This window comes from Dermacentor silvarum, chromosome 1 (assembly GCF_013339745.2).
Source record: "Dermacentor silvarum isolate Dsil-2018 chromosome 1, BIME_Dsil_1.4, whole genome shotgun sequence".
NCBI classification, from domain to species: domain Eukaryota; kingdom Metazoa; phylum Arthropoda; class Arachnida; order Ixodida; family Ixodidae; genus Dermacentor; species Dermacentor silvarum.
Window position 1 is genome coordinate 362,006,154 of NC_051154.1, and position 17,187 is coordinate 362,023,340.

Sequence of the window (17,187 nt, forward strand, 5' to 3'; positions counted from 1 at the left end):
ATTGTTTTGTATTTCCAGCATGCACAGGCAGGCCCAGAGACAAAATAGAGACCTAATAAGCAAGCTTCTTCTCTCGTATGCACTTCTGGGTTATAAAAACAAGACATGCATTTATAGGTTATGAAAATTAGTACAATTTTTGCCTCACTGACCAAGTTGCCTGGTCCAGACACTAACAGACCTAGAGCAAATGTGTTTCATTAGGATATAAACTACATTTCACAAATGCTAAAGTGTTTCATTCACTGACATTTTATATGTGATTACTTCAAGCTGTGGTTGTACTCTTTCTTGTTTCAGGCAACAGAGATGACAAGCGATTTTCTTGACACCCTGCCTGTTTTCCCAGTCGTAGTCGCATTCGGTGAGCTTTCTCAGCCTGTTTTTTACTACCAAAAGCCCAAAATGCACTGTTCATCATGAAGAAAAACAAGGAACTGCTACGGCCATGAGGCATTTTCTGAATGACATGGTGCATGTCACTAAATGCGACTTGACAAAGTCAACGTAATCTATCTAATGCCTATTGCCACAGCTGTGGCTGCGTGATGGCCCCATTACAGGTGTTGACTTATTTGAAAGCTGCTTACCAGCCCGACCGTTGATAACAGACTAAAAATAGACATATTTGCAACAAAGCATATAAAAACGGCACCTAGAAAAAAGTAAAACTTGAGGCTGTGATGAATTTCTTCAACAGAAAGCTAGACCAGCTTATCGTATTAACATCAATCAGTACAAATGACTAGGTATGTTTGTGGCTTGCTTGTCACGCTCTTTGGTCTATGCCATGTTCTTAAAACAAATTGTTTTCATCATGCAGGCTTTATGCAGGTAATAATGTTGAAGCACCTGTAGCTGTACTCGTATATGTTTCAGCTGAATATGTTGAAACAAATCGTGAGCTGGGGGGGGGGTTTCTTTTCTCAAGTGCCATTCCATCAGAGTTTGTGACATGTTTGTGACTAATTATGACAATGTGCAGCCAGTAGTAGAGCGATGTGATGCAGACGTTGCTGCAGCAGTTGTGCGCACTTGGAATGGAGACCCTTGTTAGGATGAGGATCTCCATCATCCGGAGCTGCCGGCATTGTTTGCCACCAGTGACTTACCAAGACCTATTCGACTCATTCGTCAATGCTGCAGCAAGGTGGAGGGCACAGGGGTCTCACACCTAGGTACTCTTGACATAGCTGTGACTTGAGTGATCTCCTTCATGGTTACAAAAAAAGAAGCTGCGTGATGGACTTCGTTCTTATCATATAAACGGTCTGTAACGTAACACTGCATTTCTGAATCTGGTGGTTGTTTAATGCAGCAGTTAACTTTAACGTCATTGCAGTTAAGCACGATTGCTACAAAGTGACCTGAATAATGAAAAGAGCAGCAAGGCTTAGCCAGTCTTTTATTGTATACATATATGCATTGTGAATTTTAGTAGACAAGAACAATTTGCAGTGATTCTAAAAAAATAACGTGTACATTCTTTATCACGTAACGGGATTCAGGACAAACCTGAGAACACTCATATGCCCTCCTTGTTTTAACTTTGCATTGTCAGTGAACAACCCAAGTGAGTGCGCCAGACACGATGAAAACGCATCAATTTCACCTAGCGAAACACATTCCCAAAATTATAACCTAATGCTCCAACAAGCTCAAAAATTTTAATATTTTTGTATGTTTGCTCTAAAGTGCTCTAAAATTCCAAGTTTTTTATTCCAAAGATTCCTCCAAACTAGTTTTTCAGTGGAAACCTTGGTAATCGTTATGCAACCACCTGCGTTATAACATCTGGAAGAGGCAAAAATCTGTAGTCCGAGGGTTGGCCTCGCACAATAGAACCTTTAAAGATAAACTGTGGTTTCTCATTTAGTTTCTGGCCCTAATGTTGTCAGTACATTGCTCAAGACCGAATTGCCATAAAAGTTTATAAAAGGAAACGTGAAATGTCTTCAAACTAATGGAATATTGTTAGATGAATAGGGGGCGTCGAAGAGACGGTTGCAGCTTGGGGACGGTGAGCGAACGAAATCAATGCAGCACAGGTGTATCAGGGGATCACGAACAATGTTGGGTTTAGATGGGAGCTCCAGTTGTATAGCATCGTTCGTGCAGTCGATAAGTGCAGAGCGGGCAGACATGAAGTCCTGGCCAAGGATCACATCACTGGGACACCGCTTTAGAGCAACAAATAAAACAGTAGTCTCATGACTACTGTTACTGACAGGAGCAGGGCACAATCCTACAACAGGCGTACTTTCATATGTGATTCTTGTGGTGCACTGTGTAACAAGCATGAGCGCTTTGCTCAACTGTCTGTGAAGGTTAGCGTTCTTGGCTGGTAGCCGAGCGCCAGTGTTGATGAGGGCAGATAAGGGGGGGAAAATGTTCAGTGTTCCGAGACCTCTTAGCTGAACATTTCTACTCAATTCTTTTTATTTGTATGCCCCCACTTCCAGATTAACTATTTTATCTGCCTGTCATGGATAGAAAGAGATTATACTGAAGTAGCCTGGTTCAGGTCAACTCCTTTCTTATTAATGTCTGGAGAATCGATGAATAATACTGCTGTATCAACATAAAACTGCATGTTTCGCACTGTAAATCTGCTTTTTTTCAGGTCAGTCTATCTTTCAATGCACCTTCCATCTGTTTGTGGATGGGAGCCTATAGTAATACTAAACATCGACTTGAAGCTGGCTGTTGAGTACCTGTTTGCTTTCCACTACTGCTTGAACATCAAATATGCCGCACTTGTTGGGGCGACCCCTAAATTTCTTCACAGGTAAGTACCTCTTGCTTCTTCGAACATTTGGAGAAAATAATGTTCCAGTAACAAAGCAACTCTCTTCAATACACCACACAACCTTAGTCTAGAAAAGCAGATGAAGAGATTGTCATTGATCAGTGAGAAACACTTCCATGAGTGGTATAAACTGATACGTATAAATCAAAGCTGAGCCTTTTGAGCAAAAAACAAAAATGTGCGTCTACTTTGGACTGTACGGTAGTCAATATTAGCAGAATTCAGTGCAAGTAGTGAAAATTGAATTTCAAACACTGCATATTTGTATATATGTATAAAACTGGCTGATGGTGATAGTTAATTTGCTTTGTCTGTTGTTGTGCGGTGTCCACTTATAAAAATATTGATTCAAACTATTCCTGAGCTCTCAGTGGTCGCCGAGCTCGAAGTGGGCATTGATTACCGCACGGCTGCCATTGCTTCACTTCACGAGTCCAGACGACACCAGCACTCTTCAAGTACACCTCGGTTCCAGCGAACTTGAAGCACGCTGGCATCATCTGGGCTCGTGAAGTGAAGCAGTGGCAGCCGTGAGATTGTCACACTTAGAGCTGGGTGACCACTGAGGTCTCAGACATAGTCATGACGACACAAACTGAAGGAAGGCAGCCTCGTGGATCTTATCGGTGAGCTCAGCCAGGCGGTTTAGCAGCGGCAAGGGCGAGGCGAAACAGGTTGGCGAAGGCACTGCAGGAAAAGTTCCTTGAGCAGAGCGCTGTGGCTGTTCACAATGCCTTCGCCCAAGAGCTGCTGCATCCGGTGCAGCTATTGGGAAGGGCGTCTATGGCCAAGTTCTTCACTGGTCAAGAGCTGTTGCAGGCAAGTGCATTCCAAAGGTATGGTATGCGTCAGGATCTTTTCCTTGAGGCGATCATACAGGTTTTCACCCAAAGGCTGGACGAGGACATCAGTGAGGTCATTGGCTACTTTGGGTGATAGTGACGAGATCGCCTTGTAGTACTGTGTCTGCGTAGTGATTCGGTGCAGGTGGAATTGCGCTTCGACCTGTAGAAACCACGCCTGGGGATTCTGCGACCAAAAGGGTGATAGCTGAAATCGCACGTCTGCACTATTGGGGAAGAAAGGGCTTGATGTACAGCGTTATTGCTAGATCTGGTCAGGTCCACGTCTGGGGCACCACTGTGGAGTGCAAAAGGAAAAACGGTCGTCATGTAAGCTGCTCAGGTGATCACTGGAGCTTACGCCCCACTACCAGCTTTATTTCCTTCGTTCTTGCTTTGAAAGCCCCCTGGCATTGTAGCAAATGCAGGCACTACAATTCCATCATTATGGCCGAATATTGTTATATGTGGACTAGCCATTAAAAAGGCTCCCCTCCCAGTGAGAATTATACAGTTCATAGGTCAGCAGGTTGTGTGATGCAGTGCCAACAAACTGTCTTTTAGTCCTGTGTAAATTTTATTGCTTTCTGGCATAATCAATCTGTGCAAAAGGCGTTCTTCAACATTGAATAACAGGCTGTGCGGACAAGCGGTTTCAAACAAATTTACATTTCTTTGCAATACTGCTGGTCCCTACGTTTATCGCTATGCCTCCTTTAAACTACCTTATGTCATTGACATTGATCATTGACTACTTGAAGACTCTGCTACAAATTTCACTAGACCTGTTTCACTTCCAGGAGAATAGATTAGAAATTTTAGAAGGTGCTTTTCAGGATATGCTTACCTTACCAAATTATATTGTGGTGCATCGTCTATAGTTTTTCATTGAAGGCTTCTTGGTCTGCCATAATATGCACTCTTGGAATACTTGGCAGGCATGTATCAGTTAACTGTGTGATGAAACTCTGGTGACCTTTGCGATGTTACATTTGATTTTCCGACAGTATTTTGTTAAGCAACTCGGGGAATGAGTGAGGTTTTCAACATAAAAAACAGAAGTGTAGGTTTCAAGATTAATGCAGTGGTGGAAGTGCTGCTGCAATTGCTCCAAAAGAGAAATTCTGATACATGCTGCTCCAAACTGTCATTTTTGTAACCTGCTCCAAAACACTGCTGGGAAAATGAAGACGAGGAACTTCAACCGTGTGACCAACCGGTTAGCCACAAAGAAGCCGTAAACAAGCTGTATACTATCATTTTCTAAAACATAGTGAAACCACTCGTAGCCTCAGCAGCAGCTGAGCCCGCTGCGGCATTTTTGGTGAAATGTGAAAGTGATTAAGATTACTTTGATCTCATACCAATTATCAACTGGTGCTTTGGCAATGGTTATATGCTATTGTGGTTACTTTTATGATGTGGTGCTCAGTTTTACCGATTTGATCTCATATCTGCCACAAGTACTGGTATTTGAAATGTATTGTTGCGTAAAACGACACAAGGCGGGACTATTACCACTGTATTTACACTGAGATACAGAGTAGCCAAGATGGTGAACAGCCCCTAGCACCAGACAGACCTGTCTTCTTTGTCGTCTGCTCCAGGCAGAATGTCTCTCTCGGATTGTGGTAATTGCATAGGAATATAGCCCATTTTACTGCGCGTTCGATAACCATTCATCTTGTGAATCATTTGTTTCTTGCAATTTGCGTTGAATATTGTATGTGCAATGTTTCAAAATATGTTTCAACTGCTTCGAAAACACTTATGGCTGCTCCAAAAAGTAAAATGTTGCTTCCATCACTGTTGATGTGACAAGAACTAATGTTCATAGCCTTGCGAAGTAAGCCCAATTCATGATAGGCCAGGAGATATGGGAAGTAGTTAGTACATTTACCTTGGCCATCTAGTGACTGCAGAACCATTTGGCAAAAAAGAAATTAGTGGGAGAATAAGTATAGGTTGGGGTGCAGTTGGCCTGCACAGCCAAAGTGATGAAGAGCAGCTTGCTAATTTCTCTAGAAACAAAGGTACCTAATCCATGTATTATGCCACTACTGGCCCATGGTTTGAAAGCTTTGAAGGTAATGAAGAAAGTTGAAACAAAACTGAGGAATGTGCAACGAGTAATGGAATGAAAAAAATCATAGGGCATAGAAGAGAGCTGGTTGGGTTAGAGAACAGTTGGAAGTTGGTGACATTCTTTTGTGCGTCAATCAAAACAAATGCAGGTGGGCAGATCATGCAATGCACCAGACTGACAAACACTGGCCTTTAAGGTCGTAACAGAATGGATACCAAGGCAAGTGAAGCACAATAGGGGCTGCCAGTGACTGAGATGGGATCATGAGATTAAGAAATTCACAGGAGTAATTAGTGTAGGCACTCATAGCACCAAGGGAACGCTGTGGATGGACCTAGTTGGGCAAGGCTTTTGTCTGGCAGATGTAGAACTGGATGATGATGAATCTCTGCCTGCTATCGGCACTGAGTCTTAGTACAATTTTCTCGCATTAGTTCATTTTATGCCCATTGCTCGAGAAAGACACCATGCAAATGTGTAGTATGTATACACTTCACTGCAATAGCAATAACTTTAGCACTAACTTGACAGACACAACAAAGGTGACAGGTCGAACGCTATATGTTCATTCTGCCATAACTCTTGTGCCTGTCATGTTAACACTAAGTATGAACCGAGTAGCCCAAGAACAAGTTCGAGTTGTACTGTTGAACGGACCACTTGTGCTTGTTTCTCACAGACTGACAGCATGATCAAGCGATTCAATTGCGAATTGGGTCATATGCAATCCACGTACGTTGCGTCCGATCACACCAACTGCCGTGTTCTACGTTTCGTGACCTACGCCTACACCACCTACCCACGGGCCACGAAAGCTTTCTCACAGCTGAGGCCACATTTGTAGAGGGGGCTACTTTCGCTATTTTGCGGGCACGACATAGATGGTGGCACCCCTTCACTGTGCTTTTAAATTATGCGCTTGTGAACATTCTGTATTGTATAGTGCAAGAAAAGCCAGAAAAAGGGCAGAAATCAAGGGAAGAGTTGCAAACGAATGTTTTGCAGCTTTGTGCACCTAACACTTATCCATTCATGTTTCAGAATATGGCTGAACCATCTTGTTTAATGACTGGGTTCTCAGCAAAGTGTTTCCTACAAAGATTACTAAAGGGAGCTCTTGCTCTAGTGTCTACGGGAGCTGCAAGTATGAGAATAATTGTTAGTACATGCATTTGCCTAAAGTAAGTAAGGCACTGAAAGATAAGCATGGTAATATCATCAGCAATTTCGATGACATAGTAAAAGCAGAGGAAGAATTCTATACTGACCTGTACAGTGCCCAAAACAGCCAAGCTACTTTCATTCAAAATAGTGATGAACCGGATACAGAGGCTCCTTCTATAACTAGCGCTGAAGTTAGAAGGGCCTTGAAAGACATGACCAGGGGAAAAGCTGCTGGAGAAGATGGAATAACAGTAGATTTAATCAAAGATGGAGGAGATATGCTTGAAAAGCTTGCGGCCCTTTATACGCAATGCCTCACAACTTCATGTGTACCAGAGAGCTGGAAGAACGCCAACATTATTCTAATCCATAAGAAGGGAGACGTTAAAGAACTGAAGAATTATAGACCCATTAGCTTGCTTTCAGTATTGTATAAAATATTCACCAAGATAATTTCCAATAGAATCAGGGCATCACATGACTTCAGCCAACCAAGAGAACAGGCTGGCTTCAGGAAGGGATATTCTATGATGGATCATATCCATGTCATAAATCAGGTAATCGAGAAATCTGCAGAGTACAATCAACCTCTCTACATGGCTTTCATAGATTATGAAAAGGCATTTGATTCAGTAGAGATACCAGCAGTCATAGAGGCATTGCGGAGTCAAGGAGTACAGGAGGCATACGTGAATATCTTAGCAAACATCTACAAGGATTCCACAGCTACCTTGGTTCTCCACTAGAAAAGTAGAAAGTTACCTATCAAGAAAGGGGTCAGGCAAGGAGACACAATCTCTCCAATGCTATTCACTGCATGCTTAGAAGTATTCAAGCTCTTAGACTGGGAAGGCTTAGGAGTAAGGATCAACGGCGAATATCTCAGCAACCTTCGGTTTGCAGATGACATTGTCCTGTTCAGCAACAATGGAGACGAACAACAACAAATGATTGAGGACCTTAATCGAGAAAGTGTAACAATTGGGTTGAAGATGAATATGCAGAAGACAAAGATAATGTTCAATAGCCTGGCACGGCAGCAAGAATTCAGGATCGCCAGTCAGCCTCTAGAGTCTGTAAAGGAGTACGTTTATCTAGGTCAATTACTCACAGGGGACCCTGATCACGAGAAATTTACAGAATAAAATTGGGTTGGAGTGCATACGGCAGGCATTACCAAATCCTGACTGGGAGCTTACCACTGTCGTTGAAAAGAAAAGTGTACAATCATTGCATTCTACCGCTGCTAACATATGGGGCAGAAACTTGGAGGTTAACAAAGAAGCTCGAGAACAAGTTGAGGACCGCACAAAGAGCGATGGAACGAAAAATCTTAGGACTAACGTTAAGAGACAGGAAGAGAGCGGTGTGGATCAGAGAACAAACGGGGATAGCCGATATTCTAGTTGACATTAAGCGGAAGAAATGGAGCTGGGCAGGCCATGTTATGCGTAGGATAGATAACCGGTGGACCATTAGGGTTACAGAATGGATACCAAGAGAAGGGAAGCGCAGTCGAGGTCGGCAGAAAACCAGATGGGATGATGAAGTGAGGAAATTTGCAGGCACAAGTTGGAATACGCTAGCGCAAGACAGGGGTAATTGGAGATCGCAGGGAGAGGCCTTCGTCCTGCAGTGGACATAAAAATATAGGCTGATGATGATGATGATGATGATGAAGTTCATAAGGCTTCAAACGGCTCTGCGACTTTGCGAGCTGATCACTTGCATCAACATATAATGTCATAAATGCAACAATTTGCAAAGGTCTCACAAAAGCCTTGAGACCAAAGTCTCAAGCCGCGAGCACGAACATAAGCCAAATTCATGCACTAAACATAATTTTCGTGGTATACCTGGGCGACTGCAGCATCGGAGCTCCTTCTAGTAGTTTTAGTGGGAAACTATGTGGCCTCATGATTTTAACTCCTGTCTTGTCCTCTCTTTTCGTTGATCTGTCAGTACTGCCATGTGTATGCGAGCACAGAAGACGAACGGATGTCAGCTGTTCGAGCGAACTCTGTGCACGGATGCTGTACACTGGTTCAAGGGCAGCAACAAGCCCTGCCACTACAAAGTGCACAACCTCTACGGGAAGGCCATGAGCCAAGCCACAGTCAAGTAAGTCAAGTTTATTTACAACATGTACAAATTACAGTGTTGAAGGCCACCCTGGCAAGAAAGCTGAAAATATACAGCTTGACGAGGCCAGGGGGCGACTACCAGGCTACAGCAGCATCGCACGTATCCGTACTACAAACAATAAGCTTTCGTAAGTAGTTTCATTAATGCAACACATGGTATATATCCACTTCCTTGGGCATGAATACATTACATCATGTATACTCATTATGAACACATTGAAATTCGAATAAATAACATTAGCGCCAGGGGAATATATACTGTTACACTTTTAAAAATGAACATTAATCAGAGCAATAATTAAAAGGAAGTTAAGTAACAGTAAAGAATGTGCACGTGGAACTTACAAGAAATGAAATGATTATACATGTGATGAGTACATTCTGAACAGGTATGGACACAAACTAATTTACAAATTTCAAACAGTCGGGTGAAATTTATCAAAAACAAAGATATCGCGCAATAGCGTGCTTGATAAAACCGTATCTCCATTTGCGCACTTCTGAAATTGATTTAATTGCACGGGTACATTGTAGGTCAGCGTTTGCCTAAAGTAATTTGTTCGATGGTGCTTTTTCATCCATTTTTCCGATCCTCGTGTTACACGGGTGCTGGGTCGTTCTACGAGGGCTGACACAATTTTTAGGAATTGTATGGTTTTTATCTGCAAATTGTAATTGGTGTAGGAGACGGTAGAATAATGGTTTTGTAGGATGTAAATAGTGAACGTTGTGAATACAACGAATAGCTTTCTTTTCAAGCAGCAACAGCCTGTTAATGTTACGTTGTTTAGCCATAGCCCATACTAAGAAAAGGCGTGCACAATATGCATCAAAATGAGTGTGTGTCTGTCTAGTTTTAGCATAATATAAAACTAATGTTCTATATAATACCGCACAACACCGCTAGGGGGCCAAAACAAAAATGGCAGCACCCATCGGGAAAGTTGAAGCACGTGCAGTGATCCGCTTTCGGTATTTTAAGGGACAAGATGCCTAGACGATTCACGCCGAGCTGGTGGTGGTGTATGGTGACAATGCCCCAGCCTATGACACTGTTGTCAAATGGCGCAGACGATTTCAGTGTGGTCAAACAAGCGTGGACGACGCAGAACGAAGTGGGCGCCCTTCGCTCGATGGGGAAAAACAAATTGCTGTGCAAGTGGAGGCTCTCGTGCTCGCTGACCGGTGGATAACTGTTGAAGAATTTGCAGGACAGATTACCATAACCGCAGGCTCTGTGCACAACATACTTCACTATAACCTGCATATGACAAAAAGTTGCTGCGCGCTGGGTTCCGCGTTTGCTGACGCCAGTGCAAAAAGACTTGCGGAAGGAAGCAGCCGCAAAAATGTTGAAGCTTTGCAAGAGCGACGCTGACGACTTTTTTGAACGCCTGATAACCATGGATGAGTGTTGGGTGCATAATTATGACCTTGAAACTAAACTTCAAAGCAAACAATGGAAGCACGGAAACTCACCCGCGCCAAAAAAGGCCAAGGTTGTGCCGTCATCAGGCAAGGTCATGTTGAATGTCTTCTGGGACTGCCGTGGTGCTCTTCTCACTGATTATGCCAGCAAAGGCCAAACTATTACAGCAAAGTACTATTGCGAGCTTCTCACCAAATTGCTAGGTGCTATTAAGGAGAAGCGTAGAGGAAAGCTCACGAAAGGCATCCATCTGCTTCATGACAATGGACCGGCTCACTCACAAGATGTGACGGCAACACACTCAGCCTCCTTAGGCTCCAAATTTTCCCTCACTCGCCATATTCGCCTGACCTCGCACCGAGTGACTTCTTCCTCTTCCCTCGCATGAAGACCACACTGCGCGAGAAACATTTTCGGGACGACGAAGAAGTCATCGCTCGAGTCGAGCTCTTCCCGAACTCTCAGAATGAAGAGTTCTACAGCACTGGACTGCGGCAGCTCATGTATTGTTGGCAGAAGTGCGTGTCTTTGGGAGGAGATTGTGTAGAGAAGGAAAAAACTTCCAATGAAATTTCGTTTCTTTGTCTCTCATTTTCATGCCAATAATAGGAACTTTATGAACGCCCACGTAATCAATGAAGATTCCAAGAGTTAACTTTCCCGCTTCAATGTTTTTAAGAATTTCTTTTTGTACCCAGAGCGCAGACTCAGTCGACTTGGCTTTTGTGAAACCATGCTGGCATTCAGACATAATTTCGTGCTTCAAAAGAAAACTATGTAGTTGACATGAAATTATCTTTTCAAGGCTCTTGGAAAATATAGGCAAAAAAGATATTGGTCTGTAGTTTCCGATGTTGTTTCTTTCCCCCCCTTTGAATATAACACTTTGGCTCGTTTCATTTTAGCAGGAAAAACGCCCCTGAACCAATCGCAAGGTTGAAGATATGGACCAAGCACGGGCAGATAATGTCGTTCACATATTTTACGGGTGTTATCTGGATATTATTGATATCAGTGGCTTTACTGTTTTTTAATGCAGTGAAGGTTTTATATACCTCGGAAGAATCTGTGGGTTGAAAAAATGCCGTTTCCCAAACATTTCGTTCCAGTCTGTACATGTCTCTGGGAGGTGCATGGCTGATTGTTGCTGACGCATAATATTCGCTAAAGTGTTCTGATAGAGCCGTCCCTGACAGCGATTTGTTATTAATGACAATTTCGTGTATTTCATTGGCCACTGAACTTGTGCCCAGTACGGAATTATTTTCCACATATGATGAGGTGGGCAATTCGATCCTGTTTGGAAAAGGTTCTCATAGTATTCCTTTTTAGCTTTCTGTAGTAAAGCATATAAACGGCTCCGTAGCTTTTTAAAGGTCGCCAAAGTATTGACGTTACGCATTCTCAAAAAGGAATCATGAATTTTATGCTTTTCTGTGATCATACGCTTCAGTTCTGGATTAATCCAAGGCTTTCGTGTGCGTTTTCTCGTCTTAAATGATTTCATTGGAAGGCAGCTGCTGTAATGGCAACTGAAAAGCTTTATGAATGCGTCATACGCGGCTTCTACAGTCGTTTTACCAAAAACAGGCTGCCAGTCAGTATTTTCAATTTTGGATCGAAATATATCTAATGATGACTGCGTTATAGCCTGGTAGACAAACTTTGGGCTGCAAGCAGTTTTCTTTCCTTTTGCAGAACTTACGAAGTCCATGAATATCGGGCAGTGATCACTTATATCGCTGCTGATTGTACCTGCAGTGATGTGCCTATCTATGTTAGTGATTAAAAGGTCCAAAATAGTTGAACTTGTTGTCGATACTTCAGTGGGCGTAGTGATGATATTAATGAAACCGCACGAAGCTATGGTATTTGAAAGACCTTCGGAGGATTTGTTTTCCGGGGAAATGTTAATATTGAAATCACCTCTAATAATGAGGCGGCACCTGATAAATGACGCATATTCCAAAAGTGCATCAATAAAACCTAACGACTGTGCGATATTTGCTGATGGAAGACGATAAATTACAAAAAAATAGCACCATCGCCTTGCAAGCTCAGAGCCTCAAAATCTGATGTGAATACCGTGAATTCGTTTAATGTCGGGGTGCAACTTTCTGTATTGTGAACATATATGGTCTTTCCTCCGCCGCGTTGATCTGTTCTGTTAAGTGAATGTTGTCTGTAGTCATTTAATGTGGGCATGCTATTAAGTGCATTGCACCATGTCTCAGTCATCATAGTTACACTGAATCTAAAGTGAAAACTGTCAATCAAGTTGGGTTTCCTGTTTTGTGAACGCACATTTAAGTGTAGCACCGTAACAGCGTTCTGAGCATATTGGCTGCAGATCTTGATACATTCAGGCTTGACAAATTCCTGGTAAAACATGGTAAAGTACCTTTTCTTCCCATAACCGTACACTTGTTTATGTGGCCATTAACAGTAATTGAATTACTCATTCAACGTACTGCAAATATTGCATCTGTTGCACTACACCCTTGTTTTATAACTTTGTTTTATAGCACTGCCCGTGCGAATTAGCCTCCCTTATAAACTTAGGTGAGAAAGTTTCATCTTGATCCAGCAAACAATACTTGAGGGCACCTTGTGGCATCTGTTTGCTGCACAACTTGCAGCAGTGCCCTTTCTTGAGTCGTTTTGTGCACTGCTGCTGCAATAATGTATTTGGCGTTTTAGGAATCTTCCTTTAAATTGGCGATGTGTACAGAGCTATAAAAATAATAAATGTTATTAAAGTTCAATAAATGTTTCTGCATTACCAGTTGTCGATTAATTAGCCCCGACACTTGCTAGCCTCTTTAGTCTGAACGAGTAGAGAGACTTAGTGGGAAAGACGGTGGTATCGGTTTCGCTTCTCGGACCAGAACAAATTTTTCTTCAGCCCTGGCCTACACGCACATCAGTGCGAGCGTCTATAAATGCGCTGCTGTGTTAATTGAAAGAAACAAAGATTGTGCGACAAATTGCGACGTTGAATGTCAGGCTGCACACTGTCTGTGACGATGTAGCGCCTTGACAGACTGTGATAGCGCTCACACAGTCTATTGTCCACTCGTACCTTTTCTCACTTTTCATTCGTTATTCAACCTCTCTTCTTCTCCTCCAGTACAGGGTAGCCAACTGAAGATATCACCTAGTTAACCTCCCTGTCTTTACTTTTATTTCTCTTTTTCTTCAGCTGCAAAGGTTTTTTCTTTCTTTTTTTTTCCCGAGAAAGCCCCTGCAGTGCTGCTGCTTTTGTATACAAGGTGTCACTTTTTTTTCATGTGGGTTGCCACGTAGCATAACGTCTTAATGGAGTTAAATATAAACATGCAGGCCCGTTTCATAAAGATACTGCAACCTATAAAGTGCGTTGTCTATAATACATTTTTCACAGTCTTCTACTTGATTACTGTTCAATTTCACACCTTTAAGAACATTTTGCGAATTTTCTTTGTCCCAGGACACATCCAAAGTGTAATCCACTGCAGTGGCATCCATTGCAGATGCAGGAGCAAAGCACTTCGGACACTGGATAATGTCTTCGTACGGTTGACCCCGAGCACAAGTGACAGCTGGTGTAAGGGTTGCCCCAGCCCAAAGTCTCAGGTCAAAAGCAGGGCCATAGCTCTGCTGAAGGAATCTAACCTGGGGAAATTGGAAAAACAGGTGTCGAGCAGTAAGTTGAATACACTTTCCATCTTTTTTACGGTCAAGACCCACAAAGAGTCTTGTCCACTCTGAGCTATTGTAACAGAAAGAGGAACATGACAAGAACATATCAGCAAGTTTCTACAGACACATTTGAGGACACCGATGCCAGGTCATCCCTACAAGATTAGCGGCTCCAACATTTTGGTTGAAGAGCTAAAGGCTGGCATTCCAGGAGCCAACACCGCTTTGTCCATTGAAGTGGAAGATCTGTTCTAATCGGTGCCACATGACAAACCTTTTAGTGCTGTTAGGGAGCTCATTGACCTTGCAGGTGCCGTCAATTTCCAGAACTCTTGTGGTGCGGCTTCACATACCTTTGTGGAGCTGCTGAGTTTTTACTTCAATTTGACAATTGTGTCCTTTATTGATAAATTATATGTCCAGAAGAAAGGCACATGCATTGGGTACAGCATCGTGCCAGGGCTTTGTAAATTTTCCTTGCTACTTTTGACCGTGCGTTGAAGCTTAGGCTGACTCGTCCTTCGGTTTTGAGAATCTTTAGATACGTAGATGATTTTTTAATCATACTAAAACTTTCACCGGATGACGACTTTGCAGTAGTGGCTCTTGAGATTTTGGCAGTCTTTTCCAGTTGCTCAAGCCAGCTGAAATTCACTAACAAGCTTCTGCATAATGGGTCAATCCCAAATTTTAGATTCAAAGTTAGGGTTTCCTTCTGCTGACCATGCTTTATGGGCGTTTGTGCCTAAGTTGAAGAAAGCATTGCTGCCTTTCGATTCATCCCATTCAAAGCTTATAAAATGGGGCATAGCTTCATTACGTTTCAGATTGGAGCTTTTAAAATCGTATCACCACAAGCAGCTTTCCAGTATTCAACTTCAAGTGGGGCGTCTGAAAAAGGCAGCCTTTCCGAGCTCTCTTGCTTTCAGTTGCCAAATCACTGCTTGCTAAGCTTTGGAAAAAGGACAAAGAGCGATCAATTTCTAATGAGCAGGCTAGTAGGAAGAATTTTGCAGTACTTCCCTACATAAGGTTTCCCATAATCTTAAGAAGATTTCTGGTAAATATGGGGTTGATGTTGGTCCTTTCAGCACCTTGTAAACTTTCGAAGTTGTGCAGCTTGGTGGTGGCAAGGGGAACCACAGGCATTTAGTGGTGAAGTTGAAGCATACAAATCCGCTTGTGCCTTGCACGACATGTGTCATACATAACATTCCACTTAAGCGTGGCAGATTGGACAAACCGGTAGGTGCATCAGCATTCGCCTGCATGGGGCATGAGCATTCCCTGGGGGCTGCTGGAGGGTCGAACTTGGCCGTTATTTATTGCCGTAGCTGCATGGGCTTCTTTCCTATGTTATCAAACAGTGAGATTATCGACAGAAAAAATGGCCAGCTGGAAAGAGAGATTGGAGAGGCAGTGGCCATGCGACGCTTTAAAGATGGTGATTTCGTTAGTTCATCGTCGGTTGCTGTTACTCGAAGAGAACTTTTCTTTCCATGTGATACACGTGTGTTTGGTGCCTAAGTGATCTATCAGCTGTAGTGGGGAAGAGGGTCGCAAACTATTGAGAGAGGATGACGAGGTCCGGCAGCCTGTAGAGCGCGAGACAGCGACCGACGCTCTTTGGCCAAGGCTGTTGCATAGCCCCTGCTTGTAAATAAACTCTCTTACAGTTTGGTGGAAAGGTGCTGGGTAGTCTCCTAGTCTCCCAACCTGGAACTACGAAGCCGTACCCTGCCTCCAGCGGCAGCGATGGCTGAAGAAACCACCACCCAAGGCCCCTCTCAGACTCGACCCACTGTCTGTCCCGGCATGCTGCCTCAGTCACCCGCCGATATTTGGCGGGACTGACGACCAAGACGTCGAGGACTGGTTGGCAACTTACCAGAGGGTGAGTGCAGTCAACAAATGGGACGATGCGACTAGGCCGACCAATGTCATATTTTACTTGACCGGCATCGCCAGTCTCTGGTTCCGCAATCACGAAGCGGAGATTCATAACTGGGCCTCGTTCAAGACCACTTTTTCAGAAATCTTCGGCCACCCTGCGGTACACAAGCTTATACCTGCCAAACTCTCCAGAATTGTTGTCGAATCTCCCGATTGTACGGACGCGGCCTCAAATCTCCCGAAAAGTAGCCACCACAGCACCGCGTTTTTTTTCTTGTTTTCTTTTTACAACCTGGATTTACTGGATTGGCTCGTCTCAGGCCGGGTCGCGCATTTTTAGCAATCCAGTCGTTATATAACTGTGAGTGTGTTAGGCTTCAATTGGCTTTGTCAAATTGTCGAATGAAGTGCGAATGCCGAACTACGCTTTGTTTTCCTGAGTTTACCGTATTTTCTGGTCTATAACTTGCACCTTTGTATAAGACGCATCCCCCTCAAAACAGCAGTTTTTCCAAAAACAAAACGTATATAAGTTGCACCGATGTATAAGATGTGTCTCTTCGTTCGGTAAGCGATTAAAAAAAATTACAGTGACGTTTCACTCTGTATTTCCACTCCAGGCACATTTCTGCCGTCGTGGTTGCCGCGATGTTCTGTATAAAGTCCAAGGGGGATAACATCACCCCCGTGCGCCGTATGCTGTGTGTGCGAGTGAAAGCGTCAGACAGTGAGCCGAGTCGCGCACAAGAGAAGAAAGTGGGAAGGCAGCGCGGGAGTGAGGGGGGGCGGCTTGTACTCTGGTAGCAACTGCGTAGTTTGCGCAGCGGTGCGCGCCTTATCTTGACAGCGATCTGCATGTGCGACGAATTCGGGGTCGGCAACAGCTAACATTGGATAAGTAGGAATGACATTGTGTTGTACCTAATCCTTGTACCTGTGACCACTACCCTCTGTAACAAAAAAAACCCTAATGGTATAGTGTCCCAGCTGTTATGTAACAAGCTTTAAAAATACACAGGTAATTTTACACAAATAAAACCAAGTGCATGTTATTCAGAGTCCAGTTGAGAAATGGCCAGTAAGTTATTAGCCCTTGGCACCTAATTAGTTATAGCTAACACTTTTAATTTAGTCATCTA

The 17,187-nt window shown here is 43.3% G+C and overlaps 1 protein-coding gene across 1 annotated transcript in view; it reads left to right on the forward strand.

Annotated features, from left to right (window-relative positions):
• Positions 1 to 14,410, forward strand: part of LOC119445154 (uncharacterized) — a 33,581-nt gene extending 19,171 nt beyond the window's left edge. The window contains exons 4-6 of the mRNA XM_037709480.2: positions 8,864 to 9,022; positions 13,987 to 14,159; positions 14,304 to 14,410. Coding sequence (XP_037565408.1) covers positions 8,864 to 9,022; positions 13,987 to 14,159; positions 14,304 to 14,410 — 439 coding nt within the window. The remainder of the gene's footprint in view (positions 1 to 8,863; positions 9,023 to 13,986; positions 14,160 to 14,303) is intronic.
• The last annotated feature ends 2,777 nt before the right edge of the window (positions 14,411 to 17,187 follow it).